The sequence below is a fragment of the Emys orbicularis genome, chromosome 1 (genome assembly GCF_028017835.1).
Source record: "Emys orbicularis isolate rEmyOrb1 chromosome 1, rEmyOrb1.hap1, whole genome shotgun sequence".
Taxonomy (NCBI): domain Eukaryota; kingdom Metazoa; phylum Chordata; order Testudines; family Emydidae; genus Emys; species Emys orbicularis.
The window spans coordinates 274,079,832-274,098,157 of NC_088683.1; the positions used below are offsets into that span (position 1 = coordinate 274,079,832).

An 18,326-nucleotide genomic window follows, 5' to 3' on the forward strand; every position below is an offset into this window, starting at 1 on the left:
CAACCAGTGGGGCCACTGGATGATCGAGGTGCTAAAGGAGCACTCAAGGACGATAAGGCCATTGTGAAGAAAATAAATGAATTCTTTGAATCAGTCTTCATGGCTGAGGATGTGAGGGAGATTCCCAAACCTGAGCCATTCTTTCTAGGTGACAGATCTGAGGAACTGTCCCAGATTGAGGTATCATTAGAGGAGGTTTTGGAACAAATTGATAAATTAAACAGCAATAAGTCACCAGGACCAGATGGTATTCACCCAAGAGTTCTGAAGGAACTCAAATGTGAAATTGCAGAACTAACTGTAGTTTGTAACCAATCATTTAAATCATCTTCTGTACCAGATGACTGGAGGAGAGCTAATGTGACGCCAATTTTCAAAAAAGGGCTCCAGAGGTGATCCTGGCAATTACAGGCCTGTAATCCTGACTTCAGTACCGGTCAAACTGGTTGAAACTATAATAAAGAACAATATTGTCAGACATAGAGATGAACATAATTTGTTGAGGAAGAATAAACATGGTTTTAGTAAAGGGAAATCATGCCTCACCAATCTACTAGAATTCTTTGAGGGGGTCAAAAAGCATGTGGAACAAGGGGATCCAGTGGATATAGTGTATTTAGAGTTTCAGAAAGCCTTTGACAAGGTCCCTCACCAAAGGCTCTTATGCAAAGTAAGCTGCCACAAGATAAGAGGGAAGGTGCTCTCATGGATTGGTAACTGGGTAAAAGATAGGAAACAAAGGGTAGGTATAAATGGTCAGTTTTCAGAATGGAGAGAGGTAAATAGTGGTATCCCGCAGGGGTCTGTTCTGGGACCAGTCCCATTCAACATATTTATAAATGATCTGGAAAAAGGGGTAAACAGTGAGGTGGCAAAATATTCAGATGATACAAAATTACTAAAGATAGTTAAGACCCAGGCAGACTGCGAAGAGCTACAAAAGGATCTCTCCAAACTGGAAAAAGAATGAGTACTTGTGGCACCTTAGAGACTAACACATTTATTTGAGCATAAGCTTTTGTGGGCTAAAACCCACTTCATTGTATGCATGCAGTGGAAAATACAGCAGGAAGATATACATACACAGAGAACATGAAAAAATGGGTGTTGTGATACCAATTGTAATGAGAGTAATTAATTAAAGTGAGGTATTAGGTGAGCTATTTTTAGCAGGAGAAAAAAAAACTTTTGTAATGATGATCAGGCTGGACCTTTTCCAACAGTTGACAAGAAGATGTGAGTAACAGTAGGGGGAAAACAATTAGCATGGGAAAACAGTTTTTACTTTGTATAATGACCCATCCACTCCCAGTCTTTATTCAAGCCTAATTTAATGGTGTCTAGTTTGCAAATTAATTCCAATTCTGAAGTTTCTCGTTGGAGTCTGTTTTTGAAGTTTTTTGCTGGGCAACAAAGTGGCAGATGAAATTCAACGTTGATAAATGCAAAGTAATGCACACTGGAATCCCAAGCAGACTGGAAAGCATAATCCCAACTATATATATATATATATATATATATATATAAAATGATGGGGTCCAAATTAGCTGTTACCACTCAAGAAAGATTTTGGAGTCCTTTTGGATAGTTCTCTGAAAACATCCACTCAATATGCAGCGGCAATCAAAAAAGCAAACAGAATGCTGGGAATAATTAAGAAAGGGATAGATAATAGGACAGAAAATATCATGTTGTCTCTATATAAATCCATGGTACACTCACGTCTTGAATACTCTGTGCAGATGTGGTCGTCCCATCTCAAAAAAGATATATTGGAATTGGAAAACGTTCAGAAAAGGGCAACAAAAATGATTAGGGGTATGGAACGGCTTCCATATGAGGAGAGATAAATAAGGCTGGGACTTTTCAGCTTGGAAAAGAGACGGCTAAGGGGAGATATGATTGAGATCTATAAAATCATGACTGGTGTAGAGAAAGTAGTTAAGGAAGTGTTGTTTACTACTTCTCATAACTCAAGAACTAGGGGTCACCAAATGAAATTAATAGGCAGCAGGTTTAAAACAAATAAAAGGAAGTACTTCACACAACGCACAGTCAACCTGTGGAACTCCTTGCCAGAGGACATTGTGAAGGCCAAGACCATAACAGGGTTCAAAAAAGAACTAGATAAATTCATGAAGGATTAGCCAGAATGGGCAGGAATGGTGTCCCTAGCCTCGGTTTGCCAGAAGCTGGGAATGAGTGACAGGGGATGGATCACTTGACGATCATCACCTGTTCTGTTCATTCCCTCTGGGGCACCTGGCACTGGCCACTGTCGGAAGACAGGATACTGGGCTAGATGGACCTTTGGTCTGACCCAGTATGGCCATTCTGATGTTCTTATCAGGTGAAGCATTTCCCAGTAGAGAGTAGGATGATCAGAGGAATGAAGAGCCTCTCTTGTGCGAGCTGCTGAAGAGCTTCACTTGTTTAGCCAAGCAAAAAGAAGACAGCGGGAATATATCTGCTCTAAGTACACTGTGGGGATAATTTACGGTAAAGGATAATGTTGGCACAAAAACAGATAGATATAAAATGGTCATGAACAAGTTTAGGTTGCAAATTAGAAGATGGTTTCTAACCATCAGAGGAGTAAAGTTCTGGAACAGAATCTCAATAGGAGTTGTGGAGGCAAACAACTTAATTAGTTTTAAGAGAGAGCTGGACAAATTTATGAGTGCAATTGTATGACAGGGTTGCTGCTTGTAATGGTAGTGGGCAGGGCTCAGCAACCCTGGGGCTCACTTCAGCTTTTTGTCTTATGTTCTTAAAAGCTCAGGTTTCAGGATTTCAGCCAGCCACCTTCAGAGATCAGAAAAAGATCCACCCCCCTCCCCATATATTCTAGAGATATTTTTTCTTTTGTCTCCTTCATCTGAAGTATCAGACATGGCCATGGCTGGAAATTAGATGGGGTGAGTCAGTGCTTGGAGGTGGCACTTAGCAGTCTCTCTCTCTGGTGCTTGACTGGCTAGCTGTTAAATCATCCCTCATTATCTAAGTGATCAGCTGGGGAGTGTATTAGGGCACTTATCAATTGGCTGGGAAAAGGTTCCTCTTTGGGGTTTCACTCTCTCCCACTCCATCCCACCACCCCCAATCTCCTCTCTTTCTTTCCCCTCAACAGAGGTAATTACTTAACAACTCTCTCAGGAAGGGAGAGGAAATCCATACTCCTCTCTGCCCTATATATGGGCCACACAGTGGCTTTGCCCGACTCAGCAAGTAATGTACTATTCACAGGCTCCACCTGAATTTAGGCAGAGCACTAGAAAGTCAGTTACAGAAACACTCCTGCTCAGTGAGGCCAAATGTAAGGTTCTAAGGACCTCAGAATGGACCTAGCAATGTATGAAATGCCAATTATCCCTCTTCGGGTTACAAAATTAATTCTAAATAGCAGTCCTGTGTGGGCTGTAACTTTCCTTATTCCCACTACCTTTAGATTTCTACAGCTTTACGGACACCAACTTTTTTTTTTTTTTTGGCAGATGATGGCAAAGCTAGTGGGACAGCAATTGCATAACAGGGTGGCTGAGGCACCTGGACCATGGGAGTGAGAGATCAGTTGGTGTAACCCACACACCTCCTGGGTGTGGTGTTCTCTCCCATGTAGTGACACCGAGACCACTTAGAGAGAGTTAAATGAGTCTGCTCTACAGCACTAGCTAACAGCCACTTGGCTTTTAGCTCATGCAGTAGAGGCTCATGCACTAAGCTCCAGAGATCCCTGGTTCGATCCCACCTGCCGACAGATCCTGGTCATCGGTGTTACATTAGCACAGTTTGGTAGCTTTAAAAACCAAACAAACCTTGTGTTTTTTGTCTGCCTTGTCTAATTAGGTAGTAAGCTGTTAGTGATACTAGAGAAATTCTCTAGTCTCCATTTTGTGTGCCTAATTGCTATACTGAATAAGCAGGAGTCACTCCACACTAAAATGGAAACTGCAGTTCATAAGCATGCTCAGTACAAGTTTGGAACATGTCCAGTAGTAAAATTGCATAAAATGAGGTATGACCACAAAGTAAATGGCCTGCAGCATGAGTAGTGGGGTCGGATAAGGTAATCATGGCTCTGAAGTAGAAACAATGTGAGTGAGAATATCCAAGAATGAGGTAATCTGAGCAGCAAACATGACCAGGCAGAGATCTGATAGCTAGAACAGTATATAAGGCAGACAGGCAGGCGAGAAAGAGAGAGAGAAAGAGAGAGAGAGAGAGAGAGAGAGAGAGAGAGAGAGAGCGCAGACAAAGAAGTCTGTTAGGAGCCAGCAAGAACAGCTGCTGGAAAGGAACAAGAAGAGAGATCCAAGGGGCTACCAAGAAGACACAAGGGTTGCTGAGAGGACTGAAGAGTTCCAAAGAGGGAAAAAGTAACCTGAGAACACTGCTGAGAAAAGCCACTTCAGCGGCAAGCAGCAGCAAGATTTGTAACAACTCAGTGAAATCTATAACAAAAATAAGTTTGTTATTTTTAACTATAGTTTAGCATAAGTATAGTATAGTATGTGTGTGTGTGTGTGTGTGTGTGTGTGTGTGTGTGTGTGTGTGTGTGTGTGTGTGTGTGAGAGAGAGAGAGAGAGAGAGAGAGAGAGAGAGAGAGAGAGAGAGAGAGAGAGAGAGAAAATGAATGGTTGTAAAATGTAATTTTCTTATGTAAAGTTAAGTTATGGCTGTTAGCGATCTATTGCAGACTGATGACCTGTAATAGAGCGCATCACTTGGAATAACTTAAGCTATACACTATTGTAGTTTAGATCCTCTAACTTGTAATAAGGGATTTGTGTCTGATTTTTATTTCTAGGTTATACTGTAGTAAGGATTATTAGTTACATCAATAAAAGATACTTTGTTTTAAAAAAAGAACTGCCAGTGTCAATCACTTTATCGGAAGGTTATATCTGTGTCCTTCAAGTGTTACCTTAGTTACCCTGGAGACCCATACCCCAGGAAGAGCACATTAACGGGGTGATAGGCAGGTTAGTCTAGGAGTGCCCCAAAGCCTAAATTTCAGGGTAACATTAGGGATAGAGAACTACATACCATAATGTGACCTAAATTATGACTGAGGCCACTAGACACAACCATAATAAATTATACTTCCTGGATCATTGTCTTTTTCTAATATAATTGAAGAAAAATATATTGTTGGGATCAACAACTGTGTTGCTAAATAAACAGCTATTGCAAATGCACTTCTAGTAACAACGTCAACTGGCAGCAAATCCACACTAGACTTTACAAGCAGAAAACATTGTAAACTATTTTTGGAAAGTATAAATTCATCCCAGCTATTACTGCAGCCGGTTAAAAGTGTTTTAATCTCTTGTATCTATACACTCACAGATACTTTTCAGCTGGCTTTCTAACAAGGGAGCCAAGCAGATATTTTTTCACTAGACAGTCATTCCCAAGTCTTACGCACAATGTAGGTTAATAGGAGTTGCACTGCAGGCTCTCTTCATTGAACAAACCTTATCCTTCATAATCCCACTCACTCAGTGAATTAATTTCAATTTAGTCATTTAATCACTCATCTATTTCTTATCTTCATAACTGCAGGTACCAAGACAATAGAATAATTTGATATAGTTAGTGGAACTTCCAGGTTGGTAGATTTCTTATTCCAAAGCCAGTTTACAGATAAAAAATAAAATGCTTTTGTCATGTGCATCTTTGTGCTGCCTCTCATAGTACCATTAGTAATCGTAACAGTCGTCCTCCCTCTTGTATCCCAGCCAGCCACCCTGTTTTTAGTCAACACCTTCCTTTAAAAAGATAAATTATCGGTAATTCCTTTGTGAGGTGGGCTGCTAGTGGTCAATCCTGACACTTCCAAGAAATGACAATATTGGCTGACAAATATCACACATAAGAGGCCACACTGAGAAGGGCTCTTCCAAACCTGCTCTCACTGCCACAAACAAGAGTAGTATTCTCCTCCCTTCATGATGGTTTTCTCCCCATCCTCAGCAGGTTGGTTTTTTTTTAAACACACTATTTTAAAACTATTCTCTGTCTAATTTAGAATAAGAGTGTGCCCATCCATGGATAGATCAGCCAGGAGTGAGAGGGAAGATGGAACACTAACCATTCCCCATTCCAGTCTGCAGAATTGCTAGGTACAATATCACTCTTAGGCCTCTGTGCACAAGAACTAAATGAGGTTTCACAAAAGAACTGGGTTTTAAGAAGCAATTTAAAGATGGGGAAGGAGCGTGTTTAGCAGAAAGGATGCAGGAAGAAAGGAGCTGAGAAGAGAGATAAAGAAGAGGATGTTTGGGATTAAGAGAGCATATGGTGAATTAAAAGCCAAGTTTTAGATGGGGCCTTCTTTGGAACATGGCTCCTTTTTATCTGGGAACACCCAACCTTTTTAAAATGCCATTCCCCTGCTGTCCACTAGACTGACCAGATAAATAGTGACCTACAAATACAATTGTCAGACTCCCTTTCTGGAAGTCAAGCACTTTACTTCTGTGATATTTCTCTTCCCAGTCAGGGCCAGGGTCAGATACCTTAATGGTCAAATGAATGAGATATCAAACTATTCTGTTTAGTAACAGCCAACATGGAAGGTTAGGAAGAGAATGCAAACAAATTTTCTCCCGAAATGTATGATTTATTGTTTTATATATGATAAAACTATGCTAAAAACAGACAACACAAGAAATAAATTTAGCCTACTTTTCAGAAAATTAAAATTCACAGGCATCGGACGAAGTGGTTATTCACCCACCGTATGCTCCAATACGTCTGTTAGTCTATACAGGACTCTGTCGCTTTTTAGAGATCCAGACTAACACGGCTACCCCTCTGGTACTTCAGAAAATTAGTGATTCCACTGAGAAACTTATAACATGAGAGTTTTGACAGATGCTATTGTCTACTTTACAGGGGTGATATAAAGATTAGTTCATGTTTCAAACTGCTGTACAAAGTAGATTGAAATAAATATATTGGTGATAAGTATAATTGTTTATTGTTATCTGTCCAAGTCTCCAGTTGAGGAGGAAATTCACCGTGATGCTGGAAACAGTCCTAGGGTTACTGTGAGCTCTAGGGTTACTGCAGAATAGAACTAGCAAATGAAGTGTCAAGGCTTGATGCCACTGTTTAATTTTATTAATTTAAAAATTGGTAGTATCCTTGAAATAAATACACCGACCTACTATTTTTAAGCTTTGTATGAGACAGCGAAGAAGTTAAAACAATTGTAGGGCCTAAACATATGGAGTTTGATTCATGGATTAATTATTTAATCTTTGGAAAAGCAGGCAACGGTTTGTCAAAAACATTACATACAGCATTGTGTATATACCGTGAGCACTGATATAAAGATAGATGTTTTCATTTCTGAAACGGATATATTTTTTGCCTTTCATCTCTTCATGGGCACTCTAAAGTCCATCAACATTCACATGTCAGTCTTTAATGAAGAAGTTTTTTGCATCTAACATTAAGTGGAAAATAAAGTCACCTTCAATTTCTGGGGATGTAAGTTAACAAGGAGTTAGAGCAGGGGTCGGCAACGTTTGGCACGTGGCTCGCCAGGGTAAGCACCCTGGCGGGCCGGGCCAGTTTATTTACCTGCTGACGCGGCAGGTTCAGCCGATCGCGGCCCCCACTGGCCGCGGTTCACCGTCCCGGGCCAATGGGGGCGGCGGGATGCCGCGGCCAGCACATCGCTCTCCTGCGCCACTTCCTGCCGCCCCCATTGGCCCGGGACGGTGAACCGCGGCCAGTTGGGGCCATGATTGGCCGAACCTGCCGTGTCAGCAGGTAAATAAACTGGCCCGGCCTGCCAGGGTGCTTACCCTGGCGAGCCGTGTGCCAAACGTTGCCGACCCATGAGTTACAGTTTTATCTTGGAAGAAATATACACACAAAGACGCACACGTACTCATATACAGGACACATTGACTGACCCTTAGAAAGGAACAATCAGGAGAAAAATGTTTACTTCTCCCTCCCCCCCGTGATCTGTGAAATGAGGATATTCCTTCTTCTATTTTCTCATATTTTGTTTGCCTTGTCTATTTAGATTGTAAGCTTTTCAGGGCAGGGACTGTTTCTTACTATATGTTTGTCAGCGGCTTACACAATATTGCTTGTTTTTAGTGAGGGCATCTTGGCATTATTGTAAGATAGAGAATAATTTCTCTTTCTTTACATGGGAGTCTGTGGGGAGATTAAATTACTAAATACAAAAAAATAAGGATGATTAAAATAGTTATTAAATAAACAGATGCTTAAAATTACTCTGCAACCAGAGAATGTGTTTAAAACTGCAACATGACAGTCCTACCTCATATTACAATATTTCAACTATTAGGTCCCTCAGTCAAACTCTGTGTCATTCAGCTGCTTTTTAGTTTGCTTCATCCATTTATCACTATATAGGAAGAGTGGGAATTAAACCCCAGAGAAACAGAAATATGACCCATCTTTCCATTTTCCTTGCTCTACATCAGGGATCGGCAACCTTTGGCACGTGGCTCGCCAGGCCAAGCAACCTGGCAGGCCAGGCCAGTTTGTTTACCTGCCGTGTCCGCAGGTTCGGCCGATTGCGGTTCCCACTGGCCGCGGTTCACTGCTGCAGGCCAATGGGGACAGCGGGAAGTGGCGGCCAGCACATCCCTCATCCCGCGCCACTTCCTGCAGCCCCCATTGGCCTGGGACAGCGAACTATGGCCAGTGGGAGCCGCGATACTTAGAAAAATTATATTTCAAAAGTCTATTAGAAGATTTAAAATACATACAAAGTATAACATCAGGTGGCCAACAGCACCTTGGGGTTTTACAGTAACCACTTTATTATTTTCTTTTCCATTAGTATTGAATGTTTTGAAAGATTTAGCATGATCACAAAACCACCACATACCTATGGTTCAATAGCAGCATGCCATTACCTTATCCTGTTATTTATGAGACGCCACTGGCTATAGTCAATTTAATATAATAGTAATGGACGAACGGCCAAATCCACTTACCACAATGTGTTTGTACATTGTTTTCTCCCATGTTTCCAGGGAAGATCTGAAAGATTTCTCTGTTCAGCTGAAAATTTTATTTATTATGTTAAACCAGTAATTCATCATGGCCGAGACATTCTACCACTATTTAGTTGGATTAAAACATCATTGGACAGGTATCATGATTTGCAGAACACCAAATGTGCCAACAGACACCAGTCACATTAAGAAGATGCAGATTAGGATAAAGTTCATTGCAATACCTGTAACATGTAGATATAAATTCCTATCTTTAGAACATTTTCAGTCTTATTTTGTACATGTTCTAATTCATGATGCTCAACTACTTTGCTTAGATAAGTTTACCATAATCATCTCCAAAGTAGACCAGTAGTATTCCTTAGAGGCTAATACACTAATTCACTCTTAAAGAACTTAAATAAGTGGCGGTAGAATCATGGGACTTACAGTCAGCAATTTGCAGGATTATCTTCACTTCCCCGCTTCCTGATCCTCCACAACCATCCTCATCATCACAGTCTCCACTGACTTGTTCATCCATACTTACACCACTGCCCGTTTGTAGTAGACCCCACTTCTCATGTTTAGGAAATGATTTGCCCTGCAACCGCTGCAAGCACAAAATAAAATACGCCAATTATCAACAGAGATGAGATAGATTCAAAAGTTCACATGCTTCTCTAATATCCAAAACTCCAGTCTGGAAATCAGGTCGCTGGACTGACAAGATCAGGCAATCTTGTTATATTTACTGAACCTTTCTGGATTCCAGACAGCATACTTCAGGTTATTTGGGGCTTGCATTTCTAATACCACCATAAGCAAATGCAGAGGTGCCCAAAGATGTATATTTTAAAAATTGATCATGGGGACTGAGCTCAGCACCCGGAATTCCTCAGCTGGAATTGCTGGTCTACCAGACTGGGCAAGTCAGTTCGACTCTCTGCCTCTTCCCCATATATAAAATGTAAATATTAATACTTATAGTGGTTTAGTGATTAATTAGTAGTATTTATTCACATATATACACTAAACTTTGGAGATTAATGGCATTTACATAGCACTTTTCACTTTTTTGAGCTTCAGAAAAGATTCAGATCAGTACATATTCCAGATTAAGTTGTAATTTCTTATTTTATCTGAAATTACATATAGTAATTCATATAACAGTACCAGGGCCAGAGCATCTGCTAATGTAAACTGGTGCTGATCCATTGACTTCTATGATGTGGCACCAATTTACACTAGCTGAGGCTCTGTCCCTTGGATTCTTTATTACAATAGTCGACAATTTTCCCCCCCTCTTAAAGCAGTTAAGGTATATATTAGTTTCTTCATCATTTCAGCAGTTCACACTGGGGGTAAAATTTTTGAAAGCAGTCTCTAAATTTTGCACATTCAAAATTGTTTGGTGAAGATGGCAGGTTCATAGTTCCGGGCATCAGATTTTTTGATTCAAATTACTACTGCATAAAGTAATGTGACCCTTAAATGAGTACAAGAACTTAGTACTTCAACCACACTTCTACGAGACCAGTGTCCCATCACATCATGCCTGGGGCATTAAGTTCAATGTTGACTCAGCGGCATGAGTACCCCCATGTTGACTCATCACCAACAAATCCTGCCACAGAGGGGTTTTCTTTGTATAACTCCTCTATGTATGTTATTGTTGAGGCTCAACACCGCTAAATTTGAGAGATTGACAAGATCACAGCTTGAGATGTGTTTCTCCTTTATATCCTATATCTGTGTCCATCTTAAAAGAGGATTGGATTAAGACTTTATATTTTCCCAAGTTGTCTAAATACTAGCCCACGGTAATAATGTTTTGTGTTCTCTAATCTTTCCACCTACAGCACAGCACTATCCTAGGATTTGAGTCAGGAGAACCCAAGGGTCCCTCTGAAATTGCTTTAACTATAAATATGACATTGGGGAAAAAATGCCCTCCAACCCTATCAAAACTTTTCTTTGAATTTATGGCAGTTAGTAGTGATTAAGAAGTACAAGAATAATTGAGCCTTTTTTATTTTGGTTTCCTCTTCAAGTTATTTGCTTAATTATACAAAATGAAGAAATCCACCCCTCGATATAAATTCACATCTCTCTCTCTCTCTTATTGGTTGTTCTCTACAAAGCATGGCTCAGTCCTAATAAAAAAAGTTCTTTATTCAGTGTTAAGATCTTTGTGCTTCTTAAAAGCTAGTCTTATTTCACTAATGAGATTATAAGTAAACAATTTTAGGGACATTTTATGTTTATTTTGTTCTGTTGCATATTTTATATAAAGCTGTAATTTAAAGGGGAAAGGAAATGCAGTTTATTATTGGAGATTTTCTGATTATATACACTTAATGAATACCACAATTGGACAGTTATGACAATACCTTGCCACTATGTGAAAGTCATAAAGGATCTTGACTTAATTTGGAAAACAAGCAACAGAACGTTGTGTCTTATCCTCTTTGGTGTATCCTTTTTGTAAGTAATGTACCCAGATAATTTGTATCCAAGCATTTAAAAAGACCTGGCAGTGAAGGTCTCTAGACCATTAATGTTGATTTTTAATAAGTCTTGGAACACTGGGGAAATTTCAGAGGCCTGGAAGAAACTAATGTTGTGCCAATATTTAAAAAGGGAAAAGGGGAATTAATAGGCCTGTCATTGACATCAATGACAGGATAATGGAGCAGTTGATATAGCTTTCGATTAATAAAGAATTAATAGAGGGTAATATAATGAATATCAATAACTAACTTGTCAAACCAACTTGACACCTTTTTTATTGTGATTACAAGTTCGGTTGATAATGTAATACAATTAATTGTAATACACTCAGATTTATTAAAGGCATTTGACTTGGTACCACACAGCATTTTGATTAAGAAACTAGACTGATACAACATCAATGTTGCACACTGAAGTAGATTAAAAATTATCCAACAGGTCTCAAACTGTAATTATAAATGGGGAATCATCATCATCAAGTGGATATGTTTCTAATGAGGTCCCACAGGGATTGGTTCTTGTTCCCATTCTATTTAATTTTTTAATCAGTGTCCTGGAAAAAAACGATTTCTGATAAAATTTGCACATGACACAAAGATTGAAGGAGTGGTAAATGATGAAGCGGGCAGACCACTGCTACAGAGTGATCTAGATCATTTAGTAAACTGGACATAAGCAAAAAAATATGTATTTCACTACTGTAATAAGGTCATAATGTAAGGTCATACAACTAGGAACAAAGAATGTAGGCCATGCTTACAGAATGGAAGACTAACCCAGGATGCAGTGACTTTGAAAAAGACTTAGGGTCATGGTGAATAATCAGCTGAACATGATCTGCTAGTGAGAGGGCTAATGCAATCCTTGGATAGATAGCCAGGGGAATCTCAAGTATGATTAGGGAGGTAATATAACTTCTGTATTGTAAGGATTGCATTAGCCCTCTCACTGCTCTGGTGTCCACACTTCAAGAATGATGTTGATAAATTGGAGATGGTTCAGAGAAAAGCCACAAGAAGGATTAGAAAACATGCTTTATAGTGACAAACTCAAGGACCTCAATCTATTTAGCTTAACAAAAAGGCGGCTAGGGGGTGACATTATCACAATCTAAGAGCCAGAAGGAGTAAGAATGTACTAGCTACTGGGTTAGAGAGTTACCTGGGAGACCCACTTTCAAATTGCAAGTCCAACAAATATGGAACAGCTTCAGCTGAAGAGAGACTCATCCCAGAATACAAAAGCTAACCCAAGGGTTAGGACACTGCACTGGACCGGAGGAAACATGAGTGCTAGTCCCTTCTCCAAATCAGGCAGAGTGAGAATTTGAAACTGGGTCTCCCACATCCCAGGTGAGTGTTCTACCCCTATTATCTTCCGTGGCTTAGGTGTGTGCTGTTAATGTCTATCAGATCAGGCCCTGTAGGCACGACTGGCAGAAGAATGCCTTTTTGAGAATCCTGACAGGGCTAAGTGTAGGCCTGGGACATAACTCACTCCCATATTAAATTAGCCTTGAACAGCCGTGGGTGAAACTCAGGGAGTTCACCACTAAAATTGAAAAAAAGAATGTCCTGTTGCTAACAAAGCATAGATTTACTTGGCACATGTATTCTGCGTGTGTTGCTAATAAATGGAGTTTAAAGCACAGCTGTGTAAGGCTCTTTCACTGGAAAAAAAGGTCCCGCAGACCCATAGAGCCCCGAGGGAAAGGGAAGGTACCTAAATTAACCAGGTTTCTTCCTGAGCCCTGTGGGTAAATGTAGGTGCCTTACTCCCAAAGCCCTCAGATGAAAAAAAAAAAAAAAAGAGTGGGGGTGCCTAAATTGACAGGGTCACACCTTAAGCACTTGGTAGGGTATAGGCAGGAGCAGCTCAGCAACATCAGGTTTTGGGCAACTTTGCTAAATTATAGTTCTGCAAATTTTATTTGTCAAATAAATGTGGAGACTCCAGCCTGGGGAGCACAGGCCACTGGTTACACAGAGGTGGGAGATCACTGTGCAGCTTCCCTACCCAGGACATGGATTCAGCAGTGAGGCTGTACCCAACCCTGACAGCACAAGGACGGGGCCTGCCCCAGAAACACCCCAGGGCCCTGACCCTCCATGCCAGGTGCACCAGGTGTGGGCAGGCAGGCTCAGCAAGGCAGGATCCAAGTGTGGAAGGGCTTAGTGTGGGGGATCCAGGTGTGGGTTGAGAGGGCTCTGTGTGGGGCAATCTGGGTGTGGGTGGCTCAGTGGGGGATCTGGATAAACAGGGGCTTGTTGGGGGGGGTCTGAGTGCAATGGTAATGGGACTATACAGGGGGTCCAGGTGAAAGTGGTTGGGGCTCAGTGGGGGGGTCTGGGTGTGGGAGAGTGAGAGGGGGGATCTAGGTGCAGCTGGTTGGGGCTTGGTGTGTGTGGGGGGGTCCAGGTGGCTTGTTGGAGTGGTCCAGGTGCAGGGAGATGGGGCTTGTCGGGTTCTGGGTGTGTGTGTTGGGGGAGAGGGGATGCTCGGTGGGAGGGTTTGGATATGAGGGTGTCTGGATGCACGTGGGCTGGGCAGATGGGAGAGCAGCTCCCCCTACAGTCATCTCTTCCCCTGCAGCTGAGGAATGATGGGTGCAAGAAGAAAAGGGAGGGGCAGTTTGCAGAGCTTCCTACAGGCGGGGGAGAAATCTGGGGTGGGTCTGACCCAACCCTGGATGTCGTGCAGGGGAAGGGGAAGTCTTGTCCTCCTTAGCCCAGCTGGGACTAGCAGCTGAGCCTGACGCAGATAGGAGGAACCAGCCCTGTCTTTCCCGGTCCCGCCTCCTGCCCCACAGTGATTTACCTCTCTATCAGCTGCCTGGGGTACCTGAAACATGCTGCTGTGGAGGGTCGTATGACCACTTTTGTAGCGTCCCTTTTCTTCCCCATCAGAAAGTCAGTGGGGAAGCAAAGAAATCTATGGGAGACAGTAATTCTGCACATGCACAGTTGTGCAGCTTCTAACAATCATGTGTCTCTGCTCAATGTCAAACCCCTCAGATTTCAAGTATCTCCCCAGTTGTAGACTGGAATCCTTTAGATCTCCTAGGTGTTACAGAGCTCATTATTATACCAAGGTGAAGTTACAGCTGCATTTCACCAATATATTTCATCAGAGGTACTATTGAAGGGGAAGTAGGATAGAAAAGTCTGTCCTCTGTACAACAGCCAGCATCCCCTTTTCAGTCTTATTATACCTTTTGATCTCTTAGAGATATTTGGCTAAATAATATTAGTTCCTGTTGGCCCAAACCACTTTCATATCTTACCACTTTCAATGAGCAGTTCCCCTTCCAAGACTACTTTTCTCTATAGCTTTAATGGCCATGCATTGGCAAGATAGTTGACTTTACTGAAAGTGATAGCCTCAAAAACCAGTTTCCCAGCTTAATAAAAATACAGAAGTGATATTTTCCCTAATTTCCTCCTAGCACCACTTCTACTCTGTGTGAAATATGTTTTGATAAGTCAAAACCAAATTGATACATGTGTGGTAGGATACTTGGTGTATGTGTGATAAAAACTGCGTATCCAGGGTAATTTATTCCAAGAAAAAATTCATATAAATAGGAAAATCCTCAGCTGGTATATCAGTATGTTTCTAATGACTCAATGGAGCTACATCAATTTATACCAGCTGAGGATTTGGACCCATATCTTTAAATATTTTTGTGAGGGTGCAAGACTTAATTGGGGAGGAGAGAAAAGGAAGAACTAGATTAAATACGGCTATATCTACACTGCACACTTTTCAGCCGGGTGTATTTTCCATATGAGCTTTTTAGACAAGGGACTGTCTTGTTACAGGTTTGTATAGCACCTAGGACAGTGGGAGCTTAACTGTTAGCTACAAGCCACTGTAAAATAAAGGTTGCAAATATTTGAAAATCTTCATAGTGTTCTTTCAAACCTTTGCAGGCTGACAATATACACTGTGCATACATCCTGCTAAGAATTTATCCAGCTAACAGTTCGCAAAATGACACTACACTAAGTAAAAGTGAACACAGCAATGATGCACAACACCTGAGAATGAAAATATCTAGATATCTATAAAAAGTTTTGGACAAAACATTTCTAAAAACAGTACCCTTATAGAAAACTGATTAACAAACAAAAAACCTAGTAAATGAGAACTATTTATGCAAATTTAGCTCTGAATTCTAGGTGAAATCCATGAGGAGTTTTGCCTGAATAAGAACTTCAGGTATTAGCACCTTATATACTTCTGTAGTTCCTTTGTATTATTTCTTTGCCATCACTTAGTAGCAACTGTAGATTTCATTAACATTTCACCTAACTGTGATATTCCAGTAGCCACCTCGCTCCAATTTGACAAATGATTTCTCTTTCTTTATGGACCTTTGGACACTTTTCAGTCCATGTCACAGTGTTTAATTCTAAGTCAATTTGAATTAATTTTGCAAATAAGATAATACAGCAAAATGTATCAACTAAAAGCATAATCCAAAGAATAACAAGCGTACCTCAGGCTAAGAAGATCTGCAGCAAACTTGCAGAAGAGTATATGTAGAAAAGTTCAATATGAACCTCAATTTGGATATTTCTTTTAAATAATCATGACCAGAGATTAACTTAACTTTGTTTATTTTGTTTTGTTTTTCAGTTAAAATGATTATTTGCATAATCTAGTCATGGCTAAACTGCTTTGACCTTTTTGATATTCTGTACATTTTTATTGATTATTGTTTTGGTGTCTTTGCTTGTTTATTACTTCACTGATCTGCTGCTGAAGGGACATATGCCAATCAAAAGGAGGACTTCAGCACTTTACAGTTTACTTCTCCCTTTATACAAAGGCGTACATTACATATTCTATTAGAGGGTGACCAGACAGCAAATGTGAACAATTGGGACGGGGGTGGGGAGGTAATAAGAGCCTATATAAGAAAAAGACCCTTTTACAGATCCAGACTAACACGGCTACCCCTCTGATACTTTAGTTTTGTGGTGATCTCACATACCTCTAGTCTCATTCACATACTACTGGTGGGGAGGTAATAAGAGCCTATATAAGAAAAAGACCCCAAAATTGGGACTATCCCTATAAAACTGGGACATCTGGTCACCCTACTCGTATATAATTCTCATGACAGAATAAATTAAAATCACATATTACACAAAATAAGTTCCATTTTCATGACTATAGCTTGTAATGAAAATGGGAAACAAGGACAAAGCACCAATTCTTGGTTTCATTTCTAGATTATCAGTCCATGGTCAGTAGTATGTGAATGAGACTAGAGGTATGTGAGATCACCACAAAACTAAAGTATCAGAGGGGTAGCCGTGTTAGTCTGGATCTGTAAAAGCAGCAAAGAGTCCTGTGGCACCTTATAGACTAACAGACGTATTGGAGCATGAGCTTTCATGGGTGAATACCCACTTCGTCGGATGCATGTCACAAAACTAAAGGCTTGTCTAAATGACAAGTTACTGCATGCAAGCAGAGGTTTGAATCTACACAAGTTTGCCATGCATTAACTTGCTGTGTGGACACTGCTACAATTCAGTAAAAGTCCCAGAGAATGATTTGCACGCAGCAACTTGCTGTGCAGACAAATCCTAACATTCATATCCTATACTGAATTCATAGTGCTTCCACAAATTGCCATGCAGTACATTCTCTAGGCAACTTTAAATGTTGTGGAAACTGAACACAGAACTTCCGTTTTGAACAGGATTGAGTGGAGCAGTTGCTGTTAGTATGTGAGAATATGGGCGTGTCTGCTGAGATAATAAAAAAATCTCAAAATTTTTTTGGAAGGCAGGGTCTTGGGCTGCAGGGAGCTGCAAGCAGCAGTCCACACCAGGGTCTGGTGTCTATTTTGTTGGAGCTATGTAATCTAAATACTAAATGCAAACTCCTTGTGCCTTAATAAAAATGCCACCACAAGAGTTAGATGGTAGATGCCACACAATTGAAGACATATAGTGTTGGCAACTCTCGCAATTTTATCATGAGTCCCACAATATTTGATGTTTGTGTTAAAGCTCCATCTGCCTGAATAAACAGATTGAATTAATCTCAGCATTCATTTTAAAAGTTATTTTCTGGCCCTCCTACTTATTAAGAAACCCTTATTAATATGTTTAAGGACTCTGAATCCAGAAGACAAATAAAAAGATCATTTTTTTAAAAGTCTCACGTGATTATGAACACGTGGGGTTTACAGTCCTGCATATGGCATTGGTTCTTATATTGGCTGACTATTTCCTGTGCCCAGGAAAATCTGAAGCTATTTTGACTCCATTTTTCTAAGAGTGTAGTTACCAAGACAGTAAGACAGATATTCCAGTGGCTCGGTAAACTGTGTGGTTGCCCCTAGGATAAGTCACTCAGTAGGCGAGACTCTGAAGGTATCAGGCATCAACTCAGAATCACTACTGCTGCCTTCAAGACCCTGACTGCCTTCTCTCAGATATCAAGGGGCATTGTAGCAGCTTTCTTCTTCCTTCTTCTGGATTTTGCTACACACCACGTACGTGAGGAATGAGCTCCCACACCAGCCCTGGGAGGCACATCAGAGGAAGGAAGCAGAACTCCGAGGCTGAGCAGAGCCAGAGGCACAGGAACTATTGCACAAGCAGCAAGACACCAAGCTGCTAGGATCAGTGGAGCAGTAGATGAGTGTGGGGTAGTAGTTGCTGGGTGTTTAGCTGGGGGCTGTCAGTCAGTCTTAGGACATGACAGGAGAAGGGGTGATTGTGTTTGGGAAGGTTTATATAGGAAAAGCCTGTCGATTTCTGGCTTTGCCTCCTTTTGTGAAGGAAGTGGAAC

At 40.8% G+C, this 18,326-nt stretch overlaps 1 protein-coding gene across 1 annotated transcript in view; it reads right to left on the reverse strand.

Moving 5' to 3' along the window:
• The window catches only part of GPC5 (glypican 5), a 1,023,394-nt gene that overhangs the window by 438,986 nt on the left and 566,082 nt on the right, over positions 1–18,326 (reverse strand). The window contains exon 7 of the mRNA XM_065423359.1: positions 9,447–9,609. Coding sequence (XP_065279431.1) covers positions 9,447–9,609 — 163 coding nt within the window. The remainder of the gene's footprint in view (positions 1–9,446; positions 9,610–18,326) is intronic.